At 39.9% G+C, this 13,689-nt stretch overlaps 2 protein-coding genes across 3 annotated transcripts; both read left to right on the forward strand.

Moving 5' to 3' along the window:
- Positions 1 to 1,154: 1,154 nt before the first annotated feature.
- Positions 1,155 to 5,282, forward strand: LOC121942268 (transcription factor SOX-10-like). Its single transcript, XM_042485421.2, has 4 exons — positions 1,155 to 1,295; positions 1,678 to 2,352; positions 2,731 to 3,002; positions 3,150 to 5,282. The coding sequence occupies exons 2-4, from the start codon at positions 1,913 to 1,915 to the stop codon at positions 3,935 to 3,937; spliced, it is 1,500 nt and encodes a 499-aa protein (XP_042341355.1). The 5' UTR covers positions 1,155 to 1,295; positions 1,678 to 1,912; the 3' UTR covers positions 3,938 to 5,282.
- A 2,508-nt stretch (positions 5,283 to 7,790) lies between these two features.
- rnaseh2a (ribonuclease H2, subunit A) lies at positions 7,791 to 12,950 on the forward strand. 2 transcript variants are annotated; one of them, XM_042485632.2, is made up of 9 exons: positions 7,791 to 7,927; positions 8,237 to 8,372; positions 9,465 to 9,536; positions 9,756 to 9,882; positions 9,983 to 10,070; positions 10,246 to 10,383; positions 11,788 to 11,875; positions 12,025 to 12,148; positions 12,562 to 12,950. In XM_042485632.2, the coding sequence occupies exons 2-9, from the start codon at positions 8,246 to 8,248 to the stop codon at positions 12,722 to 12,724; spliced, it is 927 nt and encodes a 308-aa protein (XP_042341566.1). In that variant the 5' UTR covers positions 7,791 to 7,927; positions 8,237 to 8,245; the 3' UTR covers positions 12,725 to 12,950. The 2 variants fall into 2 exon arrangements, with proteins under 2 accessions (XP_042341566.1, XP_042341565.1); XM_042485631.2 differs by having other exon boundaries at positions 7,826 to 7,927; positions 8,241 to 8,372.
- Positions 12,951 to 13,689: the final 739 nt, after the last annotated feature.

Here is a 13,689-nt window from a genome sequence, read left to right on the forward strand (position 1 = left end):
GTGCCATTTAACACAACAGAATCAATATATTTTAAATCTCGTCACAGCAGGTCACCTGTAACTTTTTTATCGAAGTGACATCATTTTATGGGCGTGGTTAAAGCTCAAACTGAGAATGGTTGATATGTTTTCAGGATCCTAAAAAAAATAAAAAATAAAAAAATAATAAAGGCTATGCTGTATATGCTCAATATGTTTTGGCGGCGGGCAAATCCAGATGTTCCAGATATTGAGGAGGACATGTCCCCAGCGTCTTTGCCAAAATTTACACCTATGGTTGGTTACATCTGATAAAGGATGTCCAAATATTAAATCATTTATTTTCAGGGGAAAAAAAGTTCTGTGTCATTTCACAAAAATATATTAGCTGTGAATAAATGCCTGCTGTGGTAGAGCTTCTGTACACTGGTCAAATAGTCTGCTATACCCACCATAAATCTAAATAAAACCTTTGCTCCGGCCGAGGTTTACTGGGCCATGAGAATACATATATACATGCATATATTTTTATTATGTCTATTTCTCAAAGATGCTTTAAAATCTAATTTTGGTGATCAAACAAAAAAATGATGCTGAATTATTTGTTAATTGATTGTCCTGTTATGGTTTACTTACCCAAATAATATGGCCTTTAAAATAAATTATTTATTTTATTTTATTCCAGATACAATATTCATTTACTTTTGCTTTTCTGATTAGTTTTCAAGAGTTTTATTTTTTTATTACAAAGATGATAACTTAAAGATGTAAGCTTTATTTCACGTATCAAACGGAATCCAGTGAAATCCGAGCTGAACTTTTGATTTTTTTTTTTACATTTTTTTTTTTTGAGGAACGTGACCACACGAGGCAATAACTCTCCTCACGATTGTTTATTTGTTTGATATAACATGTCAACACGTCCAACAAAGCTGGCCTTCTCCTGCCTCTAAATGGGCGCACTGTAGAGTCATTTAAGCCACTCCGATGTAAAAATCTCACCTCTTCTCTGTTGGAAATGTTGCAGTGATGGACAGACGAGCATTAACAGTGAGCTGCTCGCGTCCAATCAGAGAGCAGCGGGATAATTATCGGGCCAATCGGAGCACGGCGCTGCGCCGTGGTGGGCGGGGTTGACTGAGTGCTGGAATGCTGCCTCTCTGGGAATGTTTTCCACTTTCAATCACTTTTTTTTTCTCCCAGTCCTCCTCACAAGGCGCTCTTTAAGCTCCGGTGTTGCCACACAGAGCAGCCATTCATCGGCTCTACAGTCAGCCACACACACTCCCATGTTGAACCACTGGACATCTAAATTGGTAAGTTATGTAATTTTTTTTAAAAAAAAAAACTAAATTTATATGTTAAAAGAGAATATTTCATATTAGTTTTTAAGTGGCAATTGTAGGCTATTATTTTTATTGGAAGATATTTAACATTTATTTGCTTTTGATGAAAACACATTTTTCTGGTTGCGGTTCTTTGGTCCAAATAGCATTAGGTTATCATTATTAGGCTGTTATTATTATTGGCTAGAGATGTAGTTATATGGTCACTTTTAATCCACGAACGCCCTTAACCTGTTTAGCCTGAAGTGTAGCGGGGCATGTTTGATTCACATGAAAAGTAAAATTATATTTTTCCTCATGTGTGGAATTTATCAGAAATAAAATGTTTTTATTATACTTAATATGTTTTTAGGTATAACTGTTTTTGCTGAAGCGGATTTTCAGCCGACGGTGGAAAGGATTTGGACACTTTTACGCAGAATTATGGCTTTGCCCGAGAAGAATCAGCAGTAAGGGATCGCCGAAGACTCCGGACATCATATTCAATTGAAACGAATCAATTAACCCACAGTGAACAGTTTGGACTCTCTATAAAACAAGTTTTGCATTCGTTGGCTGGTTGTCTTATCATTGAAAGTTAAAAAAAAATGTCCGGCGAGGAGCACAGCCTGTCCGAGGCAGAACTGAGTCCAGGAGGGTCAGACGATGGTCACTCGCTGTCACCGACTCAACCGGGAGCGCCACCGCGCCAAGACTCACCCCTGACCGGGCCGCCGCAGCAGCTGACCTCGCTGTGCGTCGCGGACGGCAGCGAGGAAGACGGAGGTGACAGAGCCAAATCAGAAATGGAGGATGATCGCTTCCCGATCGGCATCAGGGAAGCGGTCAGCCAGGTGCTGGACGGATATGACTGGACACTAGTGCCTATGCCGGTGCGCGTAAACAACGGAAACAAAGCTAAACCCCACGTAAAGAGGCCCATGAACGCCTTCATGGTGTGGGCGCAAGCGGCGAGGAGGAAGCTGGCTGACCAATACCCCCACCTGCACAACGCGGAGCTCAGCAAGACCCTGGGCAAACTGTGGAGGTTTGTATGGGGGGTTGTTCCAGAGAGGAACAGTGTGGCCATACAGTGGCACGTTTCCTGTGTCGCCTGTGCGTGACAGTTTGGATAGATACTGAACTCAAATGTCAGAAAGTGGGCAAATTATAAACTAAAAACCTGTTTAAACACCTATAAATCAGTGGGTATTTTTACTTTGCTTTGTTCCTTTAACATTATTTGTACTGTGCTAAACCTTGATTTACGCATGGCTTACGCTCTTGTCCTCCTGCATATATCCATAACGCACGAGAATAAATACGACAATATTTATAATATTAAGGCATATTTTGAGAAAAACACCTTTACATGAATGCAGAAGGCCTGCAAGAATAAATTCACTCCTTGTTTTTCTCCCCCCAGGCTGCTTAACGAGAGCGACAAGAGGCCATTCATCGAGGAGGCGGAGAGGCTGAGGAAACAGCACAAGAAGGACTACCCGGAGTACAAGTACCAGCCTCGGAGACGCAAAAACGGCAAACTAGCGCCTGCCAGTGAGTCAGACAGCCAGGGGGAAGGGGAGGCCAGCCACTCCCAGTCACACTACAAGACCCTGCATCTGGAGCACAACGGCGGGGCTGGGTCTCCTCTGGGTGACCTGCACCATCACCACCATCACCACCACCATCCTGCTGGTACGAGGACGACAGTGATCAGTGTTCACATTTAAGCGACATTTGCTCAAGAGCATAAAAACAATTTGCTCTCAGTAAACAAAAAGGAGATTAAAAAAAATTACTGTGTATTAAAGTTCACCTGCCATGTTCTCCTCTTTCCTGTAGGTCAGGGTCACAGCCCGCCCACGCCCCCCACCACCCCAAAGACAGAGCTCCAGTCTGGGAAACTGTCAGATGCCAAGAGGGAGGGGGCAGCAGGAGCGGCCGGAGGATCAGGGGGGTCCAGGGGAGCCCTCGGGGTGGGAGCTGAAGGGGCATCTGGGGGTCCGTCATCATCAAGCTCTAAACCCCACATCGACTTTGGCACCATGGACATCGGCGAGATCAGCCACGAGGTGATGTCCAACATTGAGCCATTTGACGTGAACGAGTTCGACCAGTACCTCCCGCCAAATGGCCACCCTCAGAGTGGAACCGGGGCCCCCTCCGCTGGGTCCTCGGCCTCGTCTTACGCATACGCCCTGGCTGCTGCTAGCGGCCACTCGGCTTGGCTCTCCAAACAGCAGCAGCAGCCTCAGGCCTCTCCGTCTTCCTCCGACCCCTCCAAGGCCCAGATCAAGAGCGAGTCAGCGGCGGGCAGCCACTACGCCGAGGCCTCGTCCTCTCCCTCCTCAGGCACCCATGTCACCTACACCCCTCTCAGCCTCCCCCACTATGGCTCCGCTTTCCCCTCGCTGGCCTCCAGAGCTCAGTTTGAGTACGGAGAGCACCAGGCCCCCGGCGCATACTATGCCCACTCCAGCCAGGCCCCGGGGCTGTACTCAGCCTTCTCCTACATGGGCCCTACACAGAGGCCTCTGTACACTACCATAGGAGACCCATCCAGCGTGGCCCCCTCCCACAGCCCCACACACTGGGAGCAGCCTGTTTACACCACACTCACAAGACCTTGAGGGAGACCAGCTGAGCAGAGGGAAATATGGGAAGTGTGTGAGTGGATCTGTGTCTGTGCAAACATGTCAGTGCGTGTGTGTGTTAGTGTGTGTGTGTGCCCGTGCCATATTGATGTTAGAGGTTTTTACTTTTTTAGCCAATATAATGCATCCACGGGGGCCTTACAAAAAAAAAAAAAATAGCCACAAACTCACACAACATAAAGTGTGAATCATGAGTGAACTGCCAATCAGAAATTAAATAAACTTAACAAACGTGTGCCATCATAAACTTTATTTGTCGGGATGTACAGCGAGATTGTATACGAGAGGTAGACGAGTGAGAGCGAACAGACGTTGCATTGATGAGTGACTCTGATTTGACCCGGAAACGATGGGTTTCGACTGACATAATCAGATCGTATTAACCAAACTAAAGCAGATGTTTTTTGACGTTCTTGTGTTATTTTATATGAGTAGTAAGTCTATTGTCGATATCCTAGGGTGTAACTTTATTGTGATTTGATATTACACTAATACATCTGCACCACTGCTTTGGGAAAAGCATGTTTTGTTTCAATAAATTGTTCCCTGGGGTTATTTGGCCAGAAAAGGATAGATGCAACCTTTTTTTTTTCTTTGTAGATAGCTGTTTTTCTGACTTCACTGAACTGCATTTAAGGGGAAAAATAGGAATAAGAGAGGGAAAGAGAGTTCTTCAAGATGTATTTCAACTTAACGCTCAGTCTTGTACACTTACCTCAACTCTGTTCATGTTGTGCCAATAGCAAAGGAGAAAAACGACACTGGATACCTGATCAAATACTGCTGAAGGTATTCCAAATTTCACAAGCTGCTTTCTTTTTGCTTTTTAACATTTTGCTGATTCGCATCTGATTTTTTTCTCCAATAACTGAGTTAAAATCTATAAGTACAAAGTCTCAACCAAATCTGCTCAGATAATTGGCCAGCTTTGGGTCCTGCTTAAGGATTAGAATCACATGTACGACCGCTCTGCACTGCATGTGGGCCGAAAGCATGTTTCCGTCTTTACAGTTTTGCCCTATATCGTGCCCAAATCACCCTCTCCTCTTCAGCAATGTGAATAATGGTCATTACCACAGGCTTCACCTTTGTTACGTGATGCATACTTTATCATTTTATACTGACCCTCTTACCATGTTATTATTTTTTATGTAAGTAATAATGCATTGTGTGTCACACCTTGGCTTCTTCCATTTTGTATAATTCTGGATAGTTTTGTAAAGTGTTTGCTATACATTCACTTGAGTATTTTTGCTTCCATACAAGAAAAGCAATGTTGAAATTTTATTGTTGTCATCTATTAAATCAATTTATTTATAAATCATGTCTGAGAGGATTATTTTTTTGCAGCAGTGATGGCTCAGAGATAACCCACAGAGGGGTGAGCGAGCAAGGGGTGAAAAAAAAAAAATTCAAAACACCCTGCTGACGTGTGAACTGTAATAACAACACAATCAGTGCCCCACCGACCTAAGCTGTTTAGTGTGTTTGTGTGTGTGGTAGGCTAAAATTGACTACTAATTCCCCACATTTAATCGGCTGGGGACTGCATGTTACTGGGAAAGACAAAGAGAGCCATTCAGCGAGGGAGAGGGACAGAAGGAGAGAGAAGGGGTGGGTGTAAAGAGCCAGAGGCAAGGCCAATTTCAGCTCAGTAACCACCGTACACTTGGACTTTTGTACATGGCTTTCCTCTCACTCTGCCCTCTCCTCTCCACCTGAGGCTCCCTCCCTGCCTCCACACTCAGCTGCTGTTTAAAACCCACTCAGCACAGCCAGGGGGCATCCATCATCAAAATGCGAGATATAAAACAAAGATGACGATAGACGTGGTGGTCTTTTGCAAAGATATATCCAAAATAAGCAGTGGGAGTTGAAAGTAAAAAAGGAAATGTAATTAACCCTTAGAAACGTCGAGCGACATCACTTTTCTTGTGCTGCTTTCAGACGCCTTTCTCAAGTATATGAACCTTTGAACCTTGATAGAAAGGTGTGATTTCTTTCAAATATATGGAAAAAATGCATTAAGCAAATTGGTAATGAATATTCCACTAAACTGCCAGAAATTAGTCGATTTAGAAGATTTTTTTTTTAAAAAAAAAAAAGCTTGGGAAAAATGTCTGGGGAAAAAAGGTGGGAAAAATGCAAAAGTATAAAATAATAAAATATAATTATAATAGTTACATATTTAAAATTACATTACAGAATTACATCATCCCATTTATTTTAATTTAATAATATTATTATTATTTTCTAATTTTCACATAATTTTTTTGTTCTCTTTGCACATTTCTTGATAATTCTGGGGTAATTTCTCCAACAATTTGCTCCAGTTTCAAGGGATTAACAGAGCAGTCCAAACCAGGGGAAAGTGGTTAACTTTACATCATTAATTGTATAAACTACACTTGATTTATAGCATTAAGAGAAGTGATTGATTCAACCAATCAGATTATTCACAAACACTGAATAAATCATGTTGTGAGTTTGGAAAGAAGAAAGATAACCAGCTTAGTAGTTTCCAGCTGTCGGCCCCTAAACCAAAAGTAAACCTCAAACTGTACAAGGAAATAATAGAGAATGGAAAAAGAATGAATGGTTGAACTGAAAATAATTTCTATTAATGTTCTAAAACGGCTTTGAAGATTTTGAATCTGGCTGAATTTAACAAATTAGCAAGGCTGTTTTAATGTTTAATGTTTAATGAGATGTGGATAAAGACTACGGCTCAGGATACTCAAACGGTAACTGAAACATCAAGGGCTATCATAATCCTTTCATGCAGACATTTCTTTTTTTTTTTTTATTCTGTGTCACTGGCACTGCTAATGTTTAATGTTTAATGTTGTTTAATGTTTTCATTTGTTTTTTTAGGGCTGATTTCCAGCTGTGCATTCTGATTTTGTGTTGATTTCTTGGGAAGATGCATCACAAAGCACACTATCACCTCAAATGTAGAGAGCCTTTAGGCAAATCCTGTATTATCCACCATATAATAACGTTTTACTTCAGAGACCTCCATCTAAAAAAAAGATGTTGGTTTTTATAAGACCACAAATTAATAGTTAACAACAACAGCTAAGGAGTTGGAATTGAGATATGATCAGATTCGTCACTTTTATGTCCATCATGAATGAAATAGTGAAAATAAACTATTTTCACTATTTCATGTGGTCCCACTGGTTGAGGGCAACTGGGTTGATATGATCTGACCCTTATACAATACAAAAACATAAAGATAGAGTGAAATGAGAACTAAGTCAAAAATAATGAGTTATTTTTATTTATTTAATTATTTATTTTCTTAAACCAATACAGCTGTTTGTATTACCAGTGGTGGAAAGTAATAAGGATGCTACATTTACACAATGGCTGTATTAAAGTAAAACTCTTTGTGAGTACTTCATCTGACTTTACTTCTACAACTTTACATTTCAGACTGATTAATTGTAGGCATTTTTTTTACTCCACTATAACCTATTCATTTGACAGCTGTAGTTGTAGACTGACTGCTGTAGCTTGTCTCTTTGTAGATTAACATTTTAACAAAGTGCATCATCTTTTGAAACATGATGCACTGTTTTATGTGTATATAATCAACAGCGGGCCTATGTAAAATAGTTACATTTAGCTCACTTTCCTTCAACTGAAACAACATGCGGTTTGGCCTACATGTGCATCACTAAATAGCAATTAAACTATATAACATATAGAACATAACACTTGTGATATTTTAGGACATGTTTTGCTGATCACACTCACCGGTATGCAGACTTAACGTTTCTGAGTGACTTTCACTAGTAAGTTCTGATACTCCGGACCAGCTGGTGGCGCTAATGCGCCTACAACTTAAAAAAAAAAGGTGAAGAAGAAGACGCGTGTGACGTCTTTCTAGAGGCGCCAAATCCGCTGCGGACAGAAACACAACACGAAGTTTTTTTAAGGCAACCTGCACAGTCTAAATAGGTGAGATTTTAGCTTTGTTTAGACATATAATGGTGCAAACTACTTACAGGAGTTCTCCCAAGAGCCTAAACTACTTATGTAAATAGAAAAAAATGTGCGTGTTTTGGGATAAATACCAGTTTGAGAAGTTAGCAGTCAGCTAACGTTTGAGTTCATATTTAAGTACAAGAGCTAACGCATGAGCTAACACCTGTTTTTGTGTGTCCCGTAAGTATGTAACTAGCATGGCAGGTAGTCAGGAGACAGAGTTGTAAATTAAGTTAGACTTAAACATGGTAGGATAAATATTTAATGTGTGTTTTCTGTCAGCCAGCTGTCATGGACCTCGGCCCCTTTGAAACAGACAACTCTGTCAGCTGCCGGCTGAGCTCTCAGGTCCCTGATGTGTGCCGGACTGAGGACTGCTGTCTGGGCATCGACGAGGCGGGCAGGGGCCCCGTGCTGGGTAAGCTGCTGGCTAACTATCCCATAAATCTAAACCTTACACTGTGTGAATAAGACCGCACACCTACATATTCTGTTGTAGACATTCATATTTTATCCAGGGTCCCCGCGGATCCTTAACAAGTCTAAAAAGAGGGTGAATTCAAACATCTAAAAATAAGGCCTCAATTGGTATTAAATTGACTTAAATTAATCATTCATAAGTCTTGCTATGACACGGGGAAGTGGGATTTTATGATATTTTCTGACATTGCATTGAAAAATCTCCAAATTATTGCTCAAATCTTTTTCTTTTAAATAGATGCCTTTTTGATAACATAATGCGTTCATTGGCTTTCATGTGCTCCACTCTAAATAGAGTTATTTATTGACATAGATAGTATAACTTTTTCACTGGATAAAATGTCCCGTTTTTGTTACACTAAACATTTGGGCAAAATAAAATTATCCTCGTTCAATTTTGGTTATTAGAAAACTGGTCTTGAACTTAATTCCAAGTGGCATTTAAAAAGTCTTAAATCTAACCTGCCTTAAGATGTAGGAACCCTGACTTTATCACACAACAGTGATGAGATCATGTATCATGAAAACCGCCCTCAGTAGGAAGATTGTGGTGAATTTCCATTATCCGGATAATCGTGAATGTCGTGTTCAGCAACAGCTTTAAAGACTGCTGTGTGACCAACAATACAAGAAACTGCCAAAACAGGCTACATTTAAACCAATCTCAAAAAATGAAAAATATCAAGCATTGGCTTTTTTTTTTTTCCTTACAAAAGACATACACTAAGAAAATACTGTGTCTTATCTGTGATGCAATAAAACCAAGTGTAGTGTAAAGTCAGGCATATTTTAGTGGCATTTTAAGACTTTTAAGCATATTTTTGATTATTATTGGGATAATATTGTAGATCGCAATTATTTTGGCCAGGATCATAGTGACGTGAAATTTTCATATTGTCCCATGCCTGTCATAGAGATAATGATTTGATAACTGTCTGCCATGATTTGAATGCATTGCTTATTTACTGCAGCAATCACTGCACTGTGGCTCGTGGATTCAGTACTTAATGTTCATGTTTTTTGGCTCCAGGGCCCATGGTGTATGGAATATGTTTCTGTCCAGTTTCCAAAAAGGAGGAGCTGAAGAACTTGAAAGTGGCAGGTATTCCTATTGTCTAACACCTCTGCAGAGGGCAGTTGAAAGATGCTGCATAGCCTTTATTTTACTTTAAACCCACTCACTGCCGGCTTACCGAAGAAAATGTAAAGTTCAGCAATTCATCTTTTCTTGTGTCCAAGGTATCAAAAACACCACCATAAAATAAATAAGCACAATAAACAATACATCTTCTCTTGATGCATTTTGTCCCTTTCTCATCAGATTCAAAGACACTCTCAGAAGCAGAACGAGAGAATCTTTTCCAAAAACTGGATGAAGCCAAAAGTTTTGTAGGCTGGGCTCTGCAGATTCTTTCACCAAACACCATCTCCACCAGCATGTTACAGAGGTTTGTGCCACAAATACTATCATGCACACAGAGACTTGCTCTTTTTTTTCATAATTTGTGTTTCGTATTCACACCCTGACAAAATGTCTGCTCTTATTAGGACAAAATACAACCTCAACGCTCTTTCACATGATACAGCAATCGGCCTAGTTCAGTATGCTTTGGACAGTGGAGTTCAGCTCACAGAGGTATGATATCAAACAGCTCATGCAGATATAAAGATGCTCTGTACAGTGCTTTGTCTGAAAGTCATGAATCCAACTGATTTTTCATTTAAACATTCAACACGAGTCAACATATTCTTATTTTCACTCATCTTTTTTCTTTGCTTTCTCCCGCCTTCGCCTCCCTCTGTGTTGGAAGGTATATGTGGACACAGTCGGCCCAGCAGAGAAATATGAGGAGAAACTCTCAAAGCTGTTTCCAGGTATCACTGTGACTGTGAGGCCAAAGGCTGACTCCCTCTTCCCCATCGTCAGTGCAGCCAGTATCTGTGCAAAGGTTAGTGACCAGCAGCCAAGTGGATTTCATTTCTCAGTACTGTTGTCACAATACCAAAATCATGAATTTGATACGACACCTGCCTTAATATCTAAATCCTGATTCTGAAATTATATATCATGGCAAAAATCTTGAACAGCAGCAAAAGTAGTGGAACTTAAATTCTTTGCTTTTTAAAATTAGCATTCATGAAATAAAACAGAAACTGTCAAACATCGCCCTCACAGTCAGAGACGCGGCCTCTTATTGGTCGACAAACTTAACTCAAAGGCATCACGGACAGCCAGTTGATGGCAAACAGCTACAAAAACTGTTTTTACCATGGAAAAATATTACATTACAGAAGACATTCAGTATTACATTTATCATTATTGTTGTGTTTCACAAAGTCTCCCAAAAGAAAATGCAGTTCAGATCTGGTTTAGAGAGTTTCTTAAAGGGATACGGTCACGCCAGAGTCCTTGTTGGAACAACAGTTAACTTCTGGGTCCAAAAAAAAAAAGTCTCTCACATGCAGCGTTCCAGAGATATTCAACGACAGTAACATTTTGTTTTACATGACATTGTCGACCCCACAGTTAACTTGTATGGTGACCAGTGTGTCCGATTTTTCTCATCAGTTCCTGTTTAATGCTTAGTGGTGAGAGAGACATGCGCACGCAACTCAGCTGGAAAAACTCAGCTTCAGTGATACAGTACGCAGTTTATTTTCAGATAAATGTTACATTAGACATCACGTTTATTTTTCAGACAACTGCATGGCGGGTTTCACTTGCCTGAACGTGGAGTTTACATGCTGCGGGGCGAGCAATAAGCCCCACAGAACGCTGCACTCACACTCCCTGTACCGCTGTGGCACATTGGTGCAACTTCTAAGAACTCAAACACGGCTCTTCCTTTAACACTGTCGTTCTCGAAAGTGTCAGTATTAATGAAATAGGGTATAGGACTGTCTCAGGTATTTAATTATTTTTTTTTATCATCATCAGTTGCAATGAACTTAAAGGAATAAAAGAAGTAGTTATCTGAAACTTTAAACCATTAAAAAGAAAAGAGAATTATGTGTAAAAAGTCTGACCAGCAGTGGAGGAGGAGAGGAGATGTGTGTGTGCAGGTGAGATTCTCTGTCTGTTTTTTTTTTCCTCTTTCTTTTAAAAAGTATTGTATATTGCAAATGAACCCAATATGATAACCCTCAATTTTTTTTCAATTTTTCACTGCTGTAACTCTTCTATGTAACACTAGGTTACAGTTGTCGTGACTGTTTGAATGGATGTCCTTGTTACTTAAGAGCTCCTAATTCAGGATTACAAAGATCATATTTGCTGCTGCTGAAAAGCTCCTCGTCCACATTTTAAGTTTCATTCATAATCACTCAGTAGTTTTTCTGCTGCTTATTTTCAGGTGGCCAGGGATCGCGTTGTGAAGACCTGGAACTTTGCTGAGGACTTGGGAGATGTGGATACAGACTACGGCTCAGGATACCCAAACGGTAACTGAAACATCGAGGGCTATCATAATCCTTTCATGCAGACGTTTCTTTTTTTTTAAATTCTGTGTCACTGCTAATGTTACTTAAACACTACTAAGACTGTTATGGATGCATGTAGAAACAGATTTTTTTCTCCCATGTGTTTTCAGACCCCAAAACTAAAGCATGGCTCCTGAAGTACCTGGATCCAGTGTTCGGTTACCCCCAGTTTGTTCGATTTAGTTGGAGCACTGCCCAAACCCTGATGGAGAGCAAGGGTGTGACTGTCCACTGGTAAAGAGCCTTCTTGATTTTGACCAGCGTCCTTGATTATATAAAAGCAGAGGCTGATTTAGGGAGTTTAAGACTACCAGCAATAAAACAGGATTTTTATTATTTATGCCCACTGTGTTTCTGCTCCAAGAAAATATGTCTCTGCAAACAAGAATTTGGCAGATAATTTTCTTCAAGCAAAATAGTTCAAGCTTTTATCCAACTCCAAAGAAACCAAAAACAACTTGTTAGAAATGCTTTTAAAATGTTTTTATAGTGTGTTAATAAGAATACTTACACATATATTTGTGTGAAAACCACAAGCCCCTTTGATTTTCAGGTCATGCTTAGTGTCTGTTTAAATCATTTGACTTCAAAGGAAAACTAACCACAGTTTAAAAAAAGTTGTCCTATTTTGTCAAATTTTTCCACAGGGACGACGAGGACGAGGACGGGGAGAAGGCAGCCCAGCGGCAGAACAACAGATCCATGTTGTCCTACTTTGGTGCATCAGCAGGAGGTAACGCCCAAAACCCGACCCACCAGACACACCGCTTCTTCACTGAGCGGAGGTTGAAGAGCCTCGACACACTCTGAAGACCAAACAGTAGAGGACACACACACACGCACAGATGGGAACTGATACACACTTTCTGAGATTTTCATGTGCAGTCCGAACAGTTGGGTCTTCAGCACAGACGTGGACTGATAAAACATTGCAGACATGTTATGTTTGTATCACCAGTGCAGACCTAAATGATCTATCTTTATTTTTCCTTTTTGTATTTGTTTTTTAATACATAAAAATGATCTTTAAAAGTCATGTTTTGCTTTGTTAACCTTTGTTTTAAATTTTTACACCATACTTGCAAAAGAGGCAGAAGTCTGTTTGGAAAATGTTGCAATCTTTAATGCTGATGCTGCCCTCTGGTGGCAATATGACAAAATACACCAGAGGTTATAAAAGCGTGTTGTTTAACATGGACCGTTGTAGGTCTCAACATAAAAACACGGACAAAATATCCACCACAATATGACGTCTGCAGAATGAAAAGCACTCAGCAAAACTCGTTCCACATGCATCATGTATATATCATCATGTATATATCATCATGTGTGTATCATTATGTATATCATTATGTTTATCATCATGTATATCACTATTATAATCTAGATAACATTGGAAATCGTGAAATACAAACACATATTGCTAAAAAAAACTTTCTGTTTTGCTTTTCAACAATTTAACAGAAAGTTTTGAAATGATAGACTTTGTCTAAAAACAAACAACCATACAGGATTTAAGCATTGTCCTTGATAAAATATGCCTTCATAAAATATAATCTTAAATCATGATTCAAATTAGAACTATCTAATCAAAGTATAATATAAAAGTAATATTCTGAGTAATCTTTAAATGTCAGCTAACAGTTTTTGACATTTCAAATCGTTTCGAGGTTCAATACCCAGCCTTTGTAGGGAAACTTGGAAGTCTTGTTTTTCTGTTACATAATTGCTTTTATTCTAATTTCAGCTTTCATAATGTTCTGTCTTTGCAAAGC

This window comes from Plectropomus leopardus, chromosome 3 (assembly GCF_026936395.1).
Source record: "Plectropomus leopardus strain MGB_pleo_1.0 chromosome 3, ASM2693639v1, whole genome shotgun sequence".
In the NCBI taxonomy this organism is placed as follows: domain Eukaryota; kingdom Metazoa; phylum Chordata; class Actinopteri; order Perciformes; family Serranidae; genus Plectropomus; species Plectropomus leopardus.

Coding starts and splice junctions, on each gene's coding strand:
- LOC121942268 (XM_042485421.2), top strand. CDS start 1,913: ATGTCCGGCGAGGAGCACAGCCTGTCCGAGGCAGAACTGAGTCCAGGA. Junction 2,353..2,730: donor ACCCTGGGCAAACTGTGGAG/GTTTGTATGGGG, acceptor TTCTCCCCCCAG/GCTGCTTAACGAGAGCGACA. Junction 3,003..3,149: donor TCACCACCACCATCCTGCTG/GTACGAGGACGA, acceptor TCTTTCCTGTAG/GTCAGGGTCACAGCCCGCCC.
- rnaseh2a (XM_042485632.2), top strand. CDS start 8,246: ATGGACCTCGGCCCCTTTGAAACAGACAACTCTGTCAGCTGCCGGCTG. Junction 8,373..9,464: donor GGGCAGGGGCCCCGTGCTGG/GTAAGCTGCTGG, acceptor TTTTGGCTCCAG/GGCCCATGGTGTATGGAATA. Junction 9,537..9,755: donor GAAGAACTTGAAAGTGGCAG/GTATTCCTATTG, acceptor CTTTCTCATCAG/ATTCAAAGACACTCTCAGAA.